The 16,907-nt window shown below is 41.7% G+C and overlaps 1 protein-coding gene across 1 annotated transcript; it reads left to right on the plus strand.

Moving 5' to 3' along the window:
* The first annotated feature begins 1,260 nt into the window (after positions 1-1,260).
* DGKE (diacylglycerol kinase epsilon) lies at positions 1,261-16,565 on the plus strand. Its single transcript, XM_062506579.1, has 11 exons — positions 1,261-2,018; positions 3,593-3,752; positions 4,242-4,361; positions 5,282-5,425; positions 7,176-7,333; positions 7,624-7,675; positions 7,825-7,938; positions 8,468-8,539; positions 9,050-9,177; positions 10,077-10,188; positions 10,476-16,565. The coding sequence occupies exons 1-11, from the start codon at positions 1,573-1,575 to the stop codon at positions 10,632-10,634; spliced, it is 1,665 nt and encodes a 554-aa protein (XP_062362563.1). The 5' UTR covers positions 1,261-1,572; the 3' UTR covers positions 10,635-16,565.
* Positions 16,566-16,907: the final 342 nt, after the last annotated feature.

The following is a 16,907-nucleotide window of genomic DNA, read 5'->3' on the forward strand; positions in this document are numbered from 1 at the left end:
CCACATAAATCTTCTCCTTCCAGGACAAGTTATTAGAAAACACGATTATGAGGCATATTAAGCCTAGTGTTAAGTAAGGATGTAGGTTAGCAAATGTCACTGCAAACAGGTATTTTGGGACTTGAGAAATGTCCAGAGGTCTTCTGGGCAGTGCCATGCTGAACACATGGTACCAGCATCACCAATTTTACAAATGGCATGAAATGCATCCCTTCAACTATAACATATCAAATAGGTAGTCAGAGTTCATCACTGGTTCTTACATGAGGGGAGTGAGGAATTCCCTTGGAAACCTGAGTGTTGCCCAGCTATGCAGTTATGTGCATTTTTCAGTGGTTTTGGGTTTTTTTTCTCAAAGGTACCAAGACCCTAGAATCCAATAATTTTTGTATCTGCTGTATGGATTTATGTCATTGCTCACTATACTGTTTTTAAAGTGCACGAGCCTGTAGGTCCTAATGGCAGCCACTATTAGAACTGCTCCAGAGGAAACAGTTCAACATGCAGTGACAGAACAAAGTTACGAGGGAAAGACATTGATGGCTGGGCAATAAAGCACAAATACAGGCACACAAGCACGACTCGGGGGAAACTCACTGCTCTCTACAACCGCCTGAAATGTTGCCGTGAGGTGGGTATGGGGCTCTTCTGCTGGGCCTACAGAGGACCGGGGGAAATGGCCTAAAGCTGAGACAGGGGAGATTCAGATTAAAGGTTTTCACTGGTGTGGTCAGGCGTTGGGAAGGGCTGTCCAGGGAGGTGATGGAGTCACCGTCCCCGGAGCTGCTCCAGAGCCGCCGGAGCTGGCGCTGGGAGCGGTGCTTTAGTGGTTACAGTGCATGGTCGGACTAGGTGACCGTAAACGCCTCTTCCAACTTTGATTTCTTCATGATTCTAGGGCAGAACGAAATCACAGGGGAAAACATTTACGGTTGGGCAGTAAAGGCACAAACAGGGCGGTCACTCTTCCCCAAGCCAGCGCGGCCTTCGCCTCGGGTCTGGGCCCAGCGGGGCCGGGGCCGGGGCAGGGCCAGGGCCGGGGCCGGGGCCGGGGCCGGGGCCGGGGCCGGGGCCGGAGTGGAGCCGCTCCGCCAGGCGCTGTCGCGGCTCAGCGCGCCGCTGGCGACATCCCCGCTGTCGCGACAGACGGGGGCGGGCGGCGCTCGTCTCCTGGCAACGGCCCAGGGCCGCTTCCGCTTCCGCCGCCCCGCGCATCCCGCGGCGCCGCTCCGAGCCCGTCGTGCGCCCCGGCCCCGGCTCCGCCGGCAGCTCCCGGGCGGGCCGAGGGCCGGAGCTCGCTGTCCGTGCGCCCGGCGGAGGGGCCCGGCGCAGCGGGCGGGAGGAGCCCGGGGGCGGCCGACGCTGCGCAAGGCCCGGGCGGGCGGCGGAGGAGCCCCCGCCGGAACCCTGCGGTCGGCCCCGATGTGGCGCAGGTCGGTGCCGAGCCCTGAGGAGGGATTAGAAGATGGTGCGTGAGGCCGCGCCTTGGCTCCCTGAGCGAAGGGGCCGTTCCGGGGCTCGCCCCGCCGCCTGCCGGAGAGGTGCGAGGGGTTAGGCCGGGGAGGAGCAGGGATGGAGGGCTCGGGCGATGCCTCCCGGGCCGTGGCCGACTGGCGCCTGGCCGTGTGGACCCTGTGCTCCGTGCTACTGCCCGTGCTGATCACGGCGTGGTGCAGCTTCCAGCGGTCCAGGCGGCAGCTGCTGATCCGGGACATCTTCCGCAAGAGCAAACACGACTGGCACTACACGGATCTCTTCGGGCAGCCCTCGTACTGCTGCGTGTGCGCCCAGCACATCCTGCGCGGCGCCTTCTGCGGCTGCTGCGGGCTGCGCGTCAGCGAGCGCTGCCTGAAGAAGGCGGACCAGCGCTTCCTCTGCAAGGAGATCATGATGAGGGGCACCGCGGGAGCCCCCAGGTCCATGCCACACCACTGGATCAGGGGCAATGTCCCTCTCTGCAGCTGCTGCATCGTCTGCAAACAACAGTGCGGCACGCAGCCCAAGCTGTGCGACTACAGGTATACTGCAGGGCGCTCTGACTGTGGGAGCACGTACGGGGCCATGTCCGCGTTGTGTTTCCGCACAGGGTTGTTGGGAGACCACACCCCAAAGGAGATCCTGCAGTAGTCAGATAAGATAGTTAAAAAAAAAACCAACTTCAAATAACCTAAAATTAAAATGGATGCTTGTGAGTCATAGATTAAGACTGTGGCGTTGCGTCTCATGTCCACTCGTTCTCATAATTGCGTTACTCCAGAGTGATGTGCAGGCTGCTGTGTAATTACATACAAGAAACTCTTAGTGTCCAAGGGAGTTTGTATTTTAGGGGATGACATTAAGAAGTTTCTAATAGATTTGTCGGTTAGCCTGAGCAATTTGACTGGCACAGCTCATAGTTCAGAGAGTCAAAGTGTACATCTCAAAATTGGCATCTGCTCAGTGTAAATAGAACAATGTCCTATACAGGTTTCAAGTTCTTTTTTAAGGATGTGCAAAAATCCTAAAGAGAGGTTTCATAAGCTACTGCAATATATTGTTAAAGATTGTGATAAAAGTGTTTTAAAAATACAATGAACCATTAAATGGACTTGCACTGTCATTAGTAAGGTTGGTTGCAAAGTTGTCAGTGCCAAAATGCAGTGATAGGTGCCTTGGTGTGTTACTTTAGCCTACTCAAAAGATCCTTTCAGCCTAGATTCTGCCAGCTTTTGCTTTGCTTCTATGTGATACTGTCAAACTGCTTGGTAAGTAAGCAGAATTACAGATTAAAAAAGCACATTATCAGAAACAAAACCTTGAGAGTCTGTGTAGGAGAGGAGGGAAGGGGAGGAATTTGGAGGCAGAGGAAAGGAAGGAAGAAGAGGAAAAGAGAGTCACACTATAGGGCAAGTGTCATTGCTACTCTAGTTTTGTGTTAGATTAGTCAGGAGGACTCCAAAAATAGCTTTCCTAACTGCTTAAATCAAGGCTTTGGATGTAGCAAATGAGGATTAACATTCTGCAGAGGCTGGAAGTGGATATTGCAGTATTTCCTCTTGTTCTAGTCTTGTTTTCCAGGACAGCTTTTAGAATAGGTCATAAAGCAAAGCAGTTTTGCATAACTAAATCCCATCAGCTTGTACAGTTCAGTGTAACCTTTTAAGTTGCAGGCTTAAAGGGGTATTATCTGTCTTAAGGAATACATTAATTCATTACTAGTAACACTGTATTGAATTGAGCTCCAGCATTTTATCTGTGCTCTTTATGGATGGACAGGAGTTCAGGTTCTATTACAGGCTTTCAGTGTAACTGTTAATATTACAAACAGGAGCATATTTATAGCACTTATTTTTTTTTTTAATTAAAAAGTACCGAATTAATTTAAAACTGTTGGATTTTTTTCCCATCAGAATTCAAATGCTTTTGTAGACCTGCAAGCACATGTGCAATTTATGTAATTTTCTATAGCAAATACACAGACTTCCAGGGAAAGAAATTATTACTTAAAATGGTGCATGTAATCATAAATATTTTGGCAAAAATCTGAAATAAATGAGCAAAATCAGTGTGCCTGTTTGAAGATTGTTTTCATGGTTTTTGGTCTTTTTTCCAGGTGTGTGTGGTGTCAGTACACTGTGCATGATGAATGCATGGTGGATTGTTTGAGGACTGAGGATTGTACATTTGGAGAATTCAGAGACTTAATTATTCCACCCTACTATTTGTCTGCAATCAACCAGATGCGTAAAGAGAAAAGAACCAGTTATGAAAAGGTAATGGCCTGCTGCTTCTTGGGTTTAGAATATACCAAAAAAAAAAACAAATAAACCCACAGACAGACCTTGACATTTGAACCCAATACCTGGTCACATTAGCAGCTCTCAGGTAAACGTTTCAAGACGTATTAAGTACTTTTTGTGTTAATTCAGATGTGTTTGTTGTTTTACTAATGTGGCTGTTGAAGTATAAGCAGATGTGATGTTTTTAATTCCAAAATACTGAGATTTATCTACCTTACTTCCTTGATTTTTTTAACGTGTTTTTTTACTACTGTGTTCATAACATTGTGGTATTTGTTGTCCTGAGCACTGCGGAATCTTCAGCCTTGATGTGTCAGAAGTATTTGTTTGTGTTTTGGCTAGTTCAGACTAACTGGTAACTTGCTCATTTCAGCACTTGCAGGGGATGGGGCTCGAAGTAAGTCTGTAAACATTTTCAAACGTGCAGTATTTGTGTGACTGACTGGTTCTTACCTTCCTCAGGTGGTCCCTTATGACAGGAAACACTGGATGCCAGTCATGGTGCTGGCTAATACTCGCAGTGGAAACAACATGGGTGAAACTTTACTAGGAGAATTTAAAATGCTGCTGAACCCTGTTCAGGTATGTAGAGTGCAAAGCCACCATAATAAAACCAAGGTTTAGGTTAGAATAGATACCATTTTGCTTACACAATGGCAGTAGGATCTTGTGAAAGATCAGTAAAGGAAACAAATTCTTGTAGACTCTTCTTTTAGAAAGGAACAGCTTCACAGAGAGCAACAAAAAGTGCAGAGGCTTCTCCCAGCCCTGTTTGTTAGGATTCTAATACCAGTCCAGTTTTTTTTTGCATATAGTAATACCTGCAGTAATTCAGTTAATGAGAAGCGTCTGACTTTTGAAACAGTGTACACTTTTTATAAAGTGAACCATTTCAATCTTCTTTATTGAAAACCTTTGTTTAAATCCTCACTTTATTTGTGGAAATGTCAGCCTTGACAGTTTTGCTTTGTGTAGTTGCTTTCCCCTTAAAATCCATTGGGATGACTCAGGATGTTGATGTAAGGCAGGCAGTGGTTCCTTGGATTTCCTGGCTGCACCTTAATACTCTTCCTTTGAAGTTCAAAACCCAGCTGTAAAACACAGCTAAGAGAAATCACTGTGTGCTTGTTTTAAATGCATCACAATAAGGCTTTAAAGAATAAACCTCTTTGTGTGCTGAGTATTTTAAAATTACTTTATCTGAAGTCTTTCATCTTTTCAGAATTCATCATCATGCTTCTAGATAGAGACTTTTCCAAGGGCTCTGTCAGCTCATTTTATCAATGCCATTTAATCCTAGGGAGGCAGCTGAAGCTCTGTTGTGAATTTGGGAAACAAATCCTACTCATGAAAGTCAAGACATCTCATTTGCTAATGGAATACTGCAAATGGAGAATCTTTGTTATTCATTAGAGTTAACTTCTTGAAGTTGTTTATCTGTGAGGCAGATCCTTTGTCATGTTCTGTGAACTTACAGAATTCCTTATTTCCTTTTTTCCTAGGTTTTTGATCTCAGCAAAATTGGACCTGCTAAAGCTCTCCAGCTCTGCACTTGGCTGCCTTGCAACACTGTCAGGGTTCTGGTCTGTGGTGGGGATGGCACAGTGGGCTGGGTCCTGGATGCAATTGATGAAATGAAGATAAAGGTATTATGTTTTAAATTAAAAGGTGAAATGAGTTTGAAAGCTACCAGAGTTCTACCTCTCATCTCTTAGCTGCATTTATTGCCTTCATCTTCCTTGAATAGGCTTACAGAGGAGTATTTGCATAATTTCTTATTCATATTGAGGTGGGGTGTGAGAAATGCATCTTATGACTCCTTGTATGAGCACTTTAGATTTTAAGTTATATTGATAGTAGTTCTTTTCTGTAAAACAAGAAGAGAGCAGGCTGCAGTATAATTTCTGCATTGTTATTTCCTCTTTGTCTGAACAGATTTATTTTGTCATAAATGGCATTGCTGATGTTGGCTAGTGTGCTCTGACTGCTCTCTCCTCCCAGCACGCTCAGTCTTTTATAATAACCTCATAATTTTGTCAGTTATACTGGTTGTGTTGCCAGGGCATGAATGAGTGCAGTCATTTGCTTCTGCTCCTTGTTACATGTTTTCAAGAGTCTGTCTGTCTGCAGCCTTGCCTATCAATTGCAAATAGAGGAGAAAAGAAATAAGCTGTGTTTAACGTGGATTTGAAATGGAAGATATTCTCTTTAATGCAGTGCTCCTAAGAACTCCTGAGAACATTAAGAATGTGTAATAATTACAAGGCTTTAGTGCTTTACCTAGTAAATATTTTCTCTAGTGCTGAAAGGAAGAAAGTTTTTATATCAAAGTTTTTTGGGTTTTTTACTGCAGCTTTCTTGTTAATACATAAAATGTTGTAGCTGAAGGCCATTATTACAACTGCACGCATAGTCAAACCCCCTCTTTGAGAATTATTGTGTGCTGATAAAGTAGAAATAAAGTAACTATAAAGGTTAATGAATGCGAGTATGTGGTTTTGTGGTCCTGGGCACTTGATATATTGTCCCTCAGAGCCAATATAGTTGATGAAATCTGGTTTTGTCTTTGTTCTGTTCAAATTGAATAATTGATAGTAGGTAAAATACCATAGAGATTATCAGCAAAACCTTATTTTTATCAGCAGTGGGTTATTTGCTCCCTTCATTTATCTTGACTCTCAAATACAGGTTACCTGGTTGATAACCTTTCTGGAAAAAACAGTAACCAAAGTGCCAGTTTACTGCAAGTGCTTTTCACAGCTGAATTGCAAAGGCCATAGTACAGCTGAAATAATCGTTCACCCTTCTGTGGTGGGGAAAGCCAAGGCCTTTGCTAAGGTGGCTGTTCTGAACAGCTGCTGTCACTGTGCCCTGCAGAGCTGATCATTACCTGCTCCATCTGTGGGAGACAGTTAACTGAGACACTGACTTTGCTCCTTTGAGTATCTGTATTGATACATTTCTGTATGTGTTTGAGCACTCTGGGACTCTGTACATCTGTTGTTTGCACCTAACCTCACCTCAGTCTTTTAGGAGCATTTTGGTTGCAGTTGCAGTTCACAGCCTTGTGTGTTACATCTCTCAGCGTTCATGTCACTTCCCAGATCCAAAGCATCATTCCTGGGAAGGAATACTTTGTTCAATATACATGATGCATTATTCCCATATTGTGTTTGTATTCTCTTCCCTTGTCACAATGGTTTAACATTTCCTTCCTCTACATTATGCCTGTGTAAGTAGCTAGCTCAATGTGCCTCGTGCTCTGCCAGCCCCAGAGCTCTGCTCTGTATAGCAGGCTGCTGGGAAGGTCAGTTTGTCTAATCTGGACATTTGGGGATGGAAGGGAGACAATGAGTGCTGGAGCAGGAGCTAATACGCAGTGGTTTTGTGTCCTAGGGGCAAGAACGATATATTCCACAAGTTGCAATTTTACCTCTGGGAACAGGGAATGACCTGTCTAATACTCTGGGCTGGGGTGCAGGTTATGCTGGAGAAGTCCCTGTAGAGCAGATCTTACGAAATGTCATGGAGGCAGATGGAATCAAACTAGACAGGTAAGGAACAGTGAAAAGATTAAATGTATAGAACCAAACACTGCCGTAGCTCTGCTGGTAGTTCATTGCAGCAGTTTCTTTACATAAACACAAGTATTGCTAGAAGGAACTACGACATAACTGAGGTCTGAATTTAGTCTTTTAGTTGTTCTACAGGGCTTAGCTCTTTCATAATTTAACTGAATTTGAATATTTTGCCTTAATCCCAGTATAGATATGAGATTCCTAGCTACAGCTTTGATACTGAGGACTGTCTGTCACATGTCTGAGTACCAACTGTTGTTTTTCAGATGGAAGGTTCAAGTAACAAACAAAGGATACTACAACTTAAGAAAACCAAAGGTATGGTGTGCAAGTATAAATATGAATTCTATGGAATACCTGTATGTTTGTAAATTTTCTGTTGTTGTTATCATCTTTCTGTTAAACACTCTGAATTTTAAACCCTAATGGTATTTTAATAAGGCATAATTGGAAGTTCTGTTTTGCAGGTATTCACAATGAACAACTACTTCTCTATAGGACCTGATGCTCTTATGGCTTTAAATTTCCATGCCCACCGTGAGAAAACTCCCTCTCTGTTTTCCAGCAGAATCATCAATAAGGTGTGTTTGGTAAAGTGACATTTCCTCCTTGGAGTTATTGATTTGACTTCAGTTTTTTTTTTTTAGGTTCACATTCCTTTGCCACTATGTAGTTCCTGCCATTTTAAGAGTTTGAATTCATTTTTCTTAGGGAAGGGATTCCATGGGTAAAACTTGTTTGCAGCCCACTCACAAGTGTTCTGCCTTGCCTCTGCTCACTTACAGAATTTGCTGTTTGCTCAGTTTTTGCTCAAAATTTCTCATTTGCTTTGAAACTTCATGAGTTAAATGCTTATTTCATTTTTAAGTGGAAATCTAGTTTCTTATGCAAGTTGTAGCTCATCTCATGAGGAAGGTTTAGTTTAAGGATGTGCAAATAAATTTACGTATAAGTTTTAGGTAAGGTTTGCAAAGCCATAACTATACATAAATACTTCAGATAGTCTTCCTATGCATTGTCTTTTTCTAACAAAGTTTTCTTTTCTCCCTGTTTTGTTTGGGTTTTTTTTTTGTTTTGTTTTTTTGTTTTGTTTTGTTTTTATATTTTTAGGCTGTTTATTTTTTTTATGGAACCAAAGACTGCTTAATACAAGAATGCAAAGATCTTAACAAAAAGGTTGAGGTAAGTTTTTTAACTTGCTCATTCTTTGGACAGTCAGTAGAAGGTTAAAATTTTACCTTGTGAAAGACAAGGAGAGAAGCTTTGCTCTTTACAATATTTCCACTTGATGATATTTGTGTAAGGGTGGCTATGGCCTTGGAGTATTTTTGTGTTCTTTTTGCTGTCTGCAGCTTACTTCTTTGGGCTTACTGAACATTCCTAATTTTTTCTGTCCTTGACTCAGTTCTACGAGTGCAAGCACTGATATTCATCTATAGTTTATCATAGCACCAGAGGCTTGCATAAGTGAGAGTTCCTTTTTTCTTTTCTCTACTAATAGACATTTACTACAGCTCAGGATATCTTGTGAAATCACAAGGATTTTTGTTTAAATATGGAAAGAAAACACATTCTCTTGGTGCAGAGCCAATTTTTCTTTAAGTGGAAGCCTATTAAATACATAAAGTGAATAAGTTCTATTGAAGTACTGAAATTGATCCACAGTAATTAACTTCTGCTTGTCTTTTAAAGCTAGAGTTGGATGGTGAGAGGATTGAGTTGCCCAATTTGGAAGGCATCATTGTGCTGAACATTGGATACTGGGGAGGTGGCTGCAGGCTCTGGGAAGGAATGGGGGATGAACCTTATCCCTTGGCGAGGTACAGAGGGCATTTTGTGCTTTGTTTTTACCTTTAACAGTTCTGGGAGTGTAAGGAATTCCCTCAGTAGACTTTGCTTATGTAGCCAGGCTGGTCTGCAGATTGAAATGGTTCCTTGGGACAGACTATCTGACATTTATTTATTCTCCTTGAATTGGAGACTTGGAGTAAAGGCATCCTACACATCACAGGGGTTTTAAGACTTTCTCAAATGTCTGGCATGGCAGACAGCAGTAGCATTGGAGAGGCTGTTAACAGTAAGGTGAGCCTTCAAAAAGTAGAAGATAGATCCATTTCAGAATCTACATCTTATTAGAGGTTAAAATGGAAAGTAAAAACAAAACATCTCAAAAATTTTTACTCTTGTGTTTGAAGTAATACCAAAGAGAAAGTAATTTCAAACATTAATTATTCCCTGCTGTGACTTCAGAAGCTGTCTATATAAATATACCCATAGTTCTGTTACAAGGCTTACAATTCTGAATTTCTAAAAAATACTTGGGCAAGGTCCTTTACCCAAATCTAAAAAAATAGGCCATTAAAAACTTTTCCTTTGAATTTAATATCTGAGTGAAAAGGCAAAAATTGTACAAGTTTATGGAAGAGAAATGTCCTGTGGGCATTAAACGTGCTCAACCAGCCTTGCAAAGTCATACATCCATGACTTCCAGAAGCCAGCTGAGGTGTGCTGGCTGGTGAAGTGCTCCATGGCTTTGGGGTTTGATGGCTTTCTTTGCTGTTCAGTGTGATTTTTTTCTCCAGCACAAACACATAAACATACTGGTAGCACAACATTTGTCTTCTCTCTGGGAACAGCAGTAAAAAAACTGTCATATTTGGGCAGATATGCTGGAGCTCATCAGCATCACTGAAAGGAGTCTTATTTTTTGATTTCATAGACATGATGATGGACTTCTGGAAGTTGTTGGTGTTCATGGTTCTTTCCACTGTGCCCAGATCCAGGTGAAACTGGCAAATCCTGTTCGCCTGGGGCAGGCACACACAGTGAGGGTAAGTGCTGCTTTGGGACCTGTTCTCCTAAATTTTTTTAATATACAATACAGAATCTCAAGCACTCAACTGCTTGAATGAGATCTGAAGTTGCAGTTTGCAGAAATTTGGATATTTCTCTTGCTTAGTAATAATTACATCATAATACACAGACCTGTGTTGCTGTGGTTGGTGGCCTGTGAGTGCCATTCAATTTGTCCCTGGCCAGGCTGTGAATGTGTGCTGCAGATGTAAAAGGTGATTTCAGACTGTCATTGCTGTGACTGTGTTGTTGTGTTTGGTACCAGCTGATCCTGAAGAGCTCCAAGATGCCGATGCAGGTGGATGGGGAGCCCTGGGCACAGGGGCCCTGCACTGTCACCATCACTCACAAGACCCATGCTCTGATGCTGTACCACTCTGGGGAGCAGACAGATGATGATGATGCCTCCAGCCTGTCAGAGTGACACCACGGGAGGGAGCAGGTGGATAAAGACCTGGAGATTTTGTGGAATTTCACATGTGGCAGTGAGGAACTTCAGCTCGTTAAAACACTGATGTCTGAACTAGATTGAGGTTTATGCACTAAGGTTCACACTTGTGAACGAACTAGAGCTGAGGAAAAAGCCATCTTTTGCACTCATGGAAATTGTCACAGCTGAATTACCACAACTGGTTTGCTTTTAAGTTGGTGGGGATGCCCTCCAGCCTTTCCAGCTGGGGTGTGTTCCTCTAATGGCTGAAAAGGGACAGATGCTGCAACCCTTCCTTGCTGTGGAATCAGGTCTTCTGCACATACACAGTACAGTGTTTCAGAGAGATGTTTCATACCTTTGGAAAGAGAAACAGTAGGGATTTGACCTGCTTTCACCTGCCCCAGAACAGTTCCAGAGCAGAAAACCAGACCAAGCAGAATGTGGGTTGACATTCTGACAGCAGCCTGCTCCTGGCTGCCATCTCTGCTTGGGAGCAAGAGCAGAGTAACTCTGTCACCTGCTTGTGCAATGCATTTGTAATAAGCTTCACTGGGAGAGCAGAGGATTTGGGAGCTCTGAGGAAGGTACTCAGCAAGAAAATTGCTTTTGGACCAAAGGTTTCTGGAAATGTTATTTAGGAAATGACCTTTTTCAGTGGCTTTGTAAGCCAAAGAGTACCCTGAGTCCCAACATACCACTCAAAATTATTGTACCATGACTTGCACTGAATGATCCTGTGACTTGACTTCGCTTCAGTTCAGTAAGAGACTAATTCTAGTTACTGTAAATAGCAACATCATAGTTCTTGGGGAGGCTTTTCTGAGGAAAACTTGGACAAAGGAGCATCTTTTTTAGCTGTTTAGAGGAAAGGGTTTTAAAGAAAAAATTATGATTGGCAAATGGGTGGTATGTTTTTAAAGACTTGTCAAAGAACTTGGCTCATGATTATCTGAGAATGATCAGTAGTAAGTCTGTTAACTCAATTTTAAGTGTGGAGGTTGGGAGCTAAGTGTGCAGAGGTGGCATTTGTGTGTGTAATTTGATTGTGGAAAAAAAAGCACAGAAAAAAGCATTTGTTTTCTGGCTGGCTCCTAGGGGGTCAAAGATACCTTGTTGGTTCCCCTCATTTCCCTTATGAATATAAAGTGGGGAAAAAGATTAGTGGTTGATGCTGATAGTGGAGGTTCTGAACACCTGCAGCAGCACACAGGGACTGTCAGCTTGGCGTATCTGAAGCTTCTCAGGTTAAAAGCTTCTCAGGTGAAAACATCTTCATGGTCAACAAAAGTAAAAGATCTTATTCCTGTTCTTTTTGTTGTAAGAATTTTAAGCCTGCAGCAGGTGAGAACTGAGTCAAGGTTTAAAATATCTCACTGAGTAAATTCAGTTTAGTTACTGAAGGTGCTCTTCCAAGTAGGAATAGAATTTATCCTGTGTAAGCCAAGATCATAAGAAGGTGAGAGCTTTGGTCTGAACTTTGAATGTTGCTGCTTTTGTCATCCCCCAATTTTTATTTTTTTCTTCTTTACACTGACTGAAAATGAGACCACTGGGTAAAGTAGGCTGTGTTTCTAGTTTTTTTTTTAAATGGAACCATTTTCCAAAAATCTGTAAAATTACGTTTGTGTTAACAGTGAACAATCTATTTATATTTTAAAATAATTTATTGAAACTTGGCAAAGTCAGTATTTTTAAAACTTTCAACTGTAATCCTCTTTGGAAAGTATTTTTAATTTGATGGTATTCCTTGTAGAAAATGTATGTGCTAGAACTTCAATACTACTGGTTCTCAGTGAATCTATAGCAGTCTGAAAATGTGATTAGAGTGAAATGAACTGTAAAGCAGAAGCCATTTGTAAATTCCGTATTCATTAGCCTTATACACCTCACTTTAATTATTTTATTGTATGTAAATATAGATGAAAAATACTAGTAACACATATGTAAAAAGTGTTTAAAGTACCCAAGTATATTATGTTAGATGAATCCATTACCTTTTTTTTTAGTTTTGAACTTCAATTTGTATTAGCTTCAGAAATCTACCAGTTATTATTTTTTTTAATAACTTGTAACCATCAGCATCCTAAAAGTATTTATGTTCTATGCTGTAGTTCTTATGTAACTATTGTTTACAAACAAATGAGTAATCTCTGGAAAAGCAAGGTATGTGCTTTGAAAGGCAGTATTTGAAATCACACCACTGGCTACTTTAAACCATTCATAAAGCAGTTTAGACTTCCCTGAAGTTGATCAGATGATTATTCAAATTGCTTTATAGCCCAAGAACCTTTAACTCTTGAAAAACTTCACTCTTTTGACTCCTGACATCTAGAAAAGAAATAATTGATGCCAAGGTTGGAAGTCTCCCTGTGTTAGCACGTGTGACTCAGTGGAGGGTGTTTGTGCTCCCTCTCACTGCACCTTACCAGGAATCCAGTCCAGCTTGTGTGAAATCCTCTGGCAAAGGTAAATCCATCATTCCTGCTGGAGAAATAAAGTGAAAGTAGCATCTAACTGGGTGCTTGTTTGGGAAAACCACTGCTAGATGGCCTTGTTTTTGGAGGTGAAGAAGTTTGTGTCTCACCAATGAGCTATAAGTGATGGCAGCAAATGTGGCCATGGTGACTGTGGGGAAGCCTCTTGTGAAATTGTATTTATGGTTTAGAGAGCATTTGGAGGTTGAAGTGTCCATTGTTACTCTGTAACTCTCATATATGTGGCAAAGAAAAAGGTCTTGTAAAGCATAGCTCTGGAATCTGTGGAAAGCCTTGCTATTTCCAGCTGTTCTTTGATTTCAATGTATCCTTCTCTCTGATGCAAATTGGGTTAAAGCTTGTTTTGAATGATTTTGATGGAGCTGTTTCCAGTCTTAGCCCAGGTTTGGTGTCAGCAATGGGCTCCCAGATTGTGTGGTAGCAGGAAGGGACTTGGCTAATTTGTAACAGAGGCAGAGCTCTGCACTGTGCCCAGTGCTGCCCTGTGCATTGTGAATGTAAACTGCTCCATGCTTTTTAAGTGTTGTTGGTACATAGAGCACCCTTTCAAACAGCTACTCCATCCAAGGAGTGAGTTACTCCTTGTAGGCTGGGACCCTAGAAATCCCCACAATGTATTCTCTGTCTGGGACAGGGGATTCTGCATCTGGAGCTCCTGTCCTGCACTGAAGAGTTTTCCATTTTCCTTTCCATAACCACTGGAAAAAAGGAGAAAACAATATTTCAAAAAGTCAAATAGCAAGTTGTTTCTTCTGTCTTCATATAGCTTTGTGTAAAATGTACAGGGTAAACAATAGCATTGGTTGTCAAGCACTTAGAAGTGAGTTCATAAAGTGTAAGTTGTATTGGTGCATCCAGTAATTTAACTGAAGTTTGGTCAGATTCTGATAATTTTCTTTACTGTAGGTTCTCAGTCCTGTGACAGGCAATACAAAAAGCATAAATCTGCATGGAGAGCCTTTCTGTGGATCAGCTCCTTGCCTGCTCACACTGTACATGGTTACTCACATTGAGAGGATGTGCTGGGTATTTTTATGTGCACAGAACCTCCTGTCAAAGGCTTTGTCAGACAAGAAAATTGGAATGGCTTCAAGCTGTTCTTGGCCCAGTGACCCACCTGTTTGGCTTTTCCAGTCACCATCACCACCAGGACTCCAAAGGTTCCCCAACACCCCTCCCTGTATTGAAAGTGCAATCTTTGTTCTTGTTGCTGCTGGAGAGGAACGTCCCTGTTCTCGCAGGTTCTGAGAACAGATCCTTAAAGGGTTTGGTTTCAGTCTGGCCAGTTCCTTGTTCTGTGCTGCATTGCACTGAAGCTTTTACAGTGTGTGTTACTGTATCCCACTGGTTAAATAAAAAAGCACTGCACCTTTAGCTGTGGTCAGCACAATGGCATTAGAGTAGTTACTGGTTTTTATTTGGCAACAAATGCTTTTGGTAGAGCAGCACTGTAACCCAGTCTGTGGGGAAGAGCAGGGCACTTAAAAATCTGCATGTATTCTAACTGAAAATCCTTTTTAGGTCTGTATTTCATACTGACTACTAACAGTTTTCTTCCTTTTGGAAAATAAAAAAGTCTTCAGTTGGAATTAAATTAGGCAGTCTTCAGATTGAAAAATACTAACTGATTTGTTGAATGTCAACCACTTAATTAAAAATGCTGGTTTCTTCTGAGAAATGAGAGGTGCTTCTTGAACACAGAGATGAGGCAACAGAGACCACTTCTTCCTGCACTAATTAGGTAAATGGAGAGAATTTACACATTCTTTATTTCAGCAATGTTGAGGCCACAGTTCTAAAGCATGACATGATCACAGTGTGTTACCTAAGAGTGCTGAATACCCAATTCAGGCTTTGGGCATCTCAGGGAGATACTTCAAGCTGGAATAAAAACCACATGCCTTGACTAAACCTAATTATGTTGTGCAGACTGACCTTAGCTGAAGATCTGGCCCTTAACTGTTCAAAAGTGTTAATGTATTCAAAATTGTACTTTTTAATACTGCCCTGTGTCCTGTGCTGTGTCCCCCGACTGCTGTATGTAATTAATTCTTTGCATTGTGTAATTTGCAACTTGTTTGTGGATTTCAGCATAAAAATAGTTTTCTTTTTAAGATTATGTAGGAACTTATATTGTGTGTGAGTTTATTGCATTCTGTACTTTCAAGGTTTACATCCCTCAAAAGCCATTTTGTCTGCTACAAACTGCTGTAATCCTTTGAGTACCTCCAGCCATCTTCTCTTTCTAGGATTTTTGTAGTTAAACAGAACGGATTTTTATTTTTGTAGCTTGTAACTTCAGAATGTATAGTAATTGTTTAGTAAGTAGTGATCAGAGTACTGTAAAAATACTGCTTTTAAGAGCTGTAACTTTAAATTAGTAGTAACTACTTAAAGAAAATGTCAGCATGTTAACAGTTTTAAAAAAAATATTCTTTAGTTTCACGTGGTGTTATTCTGCCACATGGGATTTATATTGAATGTGTTTGTCTATATGTTCTAAAGTGGCACTAAACAAGGAAAATATGAGCCTGAAGTGCAAGAAATAGGTCAAAAATAAAATTTATAACATTTTAGGCAGTTTTCAGCTGACAAAGGTGGCATTTGGGACTCAGTATTTTTTTATTTCCCACTGAGCAGTAAGAAAGGAGTGATCAGTGGACTCCTGGCAGATCAGTTGTTTCCTTATGGTGTAGTTTGAGATTTCTGTTTAGTGCCCAAATGTAAGCAGACACTGTCTGTGCCATTCCTGCCCCTCCGAGAGCAAAACCCCAGAGCAAATCCCACAGCTCGCAGCTGTACACTATGTGAGATCTTACTTGCCATGAAAGAACCAGTTAGCATGAATCTCCAAAATAAATATTTAAATCAAAATTGGCAAATTTTTCCTTGGCATCAAGCTGTGTTTTCAAACCCAAACTGCTTTTCCTTCGGTTTTGGAGAGAAGGCAGGCTGAAATGGGAGGGTAAGGAGGTAATCCTGTAAAAGTCTTTGTTAGAAAAGCTGAGATGTCTGGTTTTATTTGCTGCAGAGGTATCCAGTGAGTGTGCTTTTGTCTCATAAAAATTTGTGATGGTTGGTGCAGTCGTTACATGGGCACAATGTGTGATTTGGGTCAGGTTCTGCCTGAGAAGCTGCAGCTTCAGTGGAGCCACAGAACTGCCCCATTCTGTGGTTACTTCACATTAACACAGGGAAACTGAAAACTTCAGTTGGTTGTACCATGGCCTCTCTGTGACTTACACTCCCAGAAGGGCTCTGTTGAGAAACATCTGCTCTATATTCTTCATAAAAATTTGTAAATACAGATTTTTTTCACAGCACTGGCTCTGTTACTGAATTTCCTAATGCATCTGTTTGTCTTGTTATTTGTACTGTATTTCTCTGTATGTAGATTTAAGGGTGTGGATTAAAGTGTTTAAACTCAGTTTTTTCCTTTTTCTCGCTATGCATAAAAACAAGTGTGAGTCTTCAACTCTACCATAAAAACAAGTGTGAGTCTTCAACTCTGCCACAGCCCCGGGATGAGGATGACTGCCTGGGTCTGGGAGGACTGCAGCCAGCTGAGCTTAGGCATTTTGAGAACAAAGTTGTATTTTATTGAACTCTGATCGTGCCTCTGCCCGAGATTCCTGCTGCAAAATTTGAGCATCTCAAACCTCTTTGCATGGGAAAAATTCTAGACAGCATGGTAATGTCATTTTGAGGTAAAACTAACACTGGTAACCTGCAAAGATCTCTCAGCAACTGCTTCAACTCCTGGTTCATT

The sequence above is a fragment of the Cinclus cinclus genome, chromosome 20, assembly GCF_963662255.1.
Source record: "Cinclus cinclus chromosome 20, bCinCin1.1, whole genome shotgun sequence".
Classification (NCBI taxonomy): Eukaryota; Metazoa; Chordata; class Aves; order Passeriformes; family Cinclidae; genus Cinclus; species Cinclus cinclus.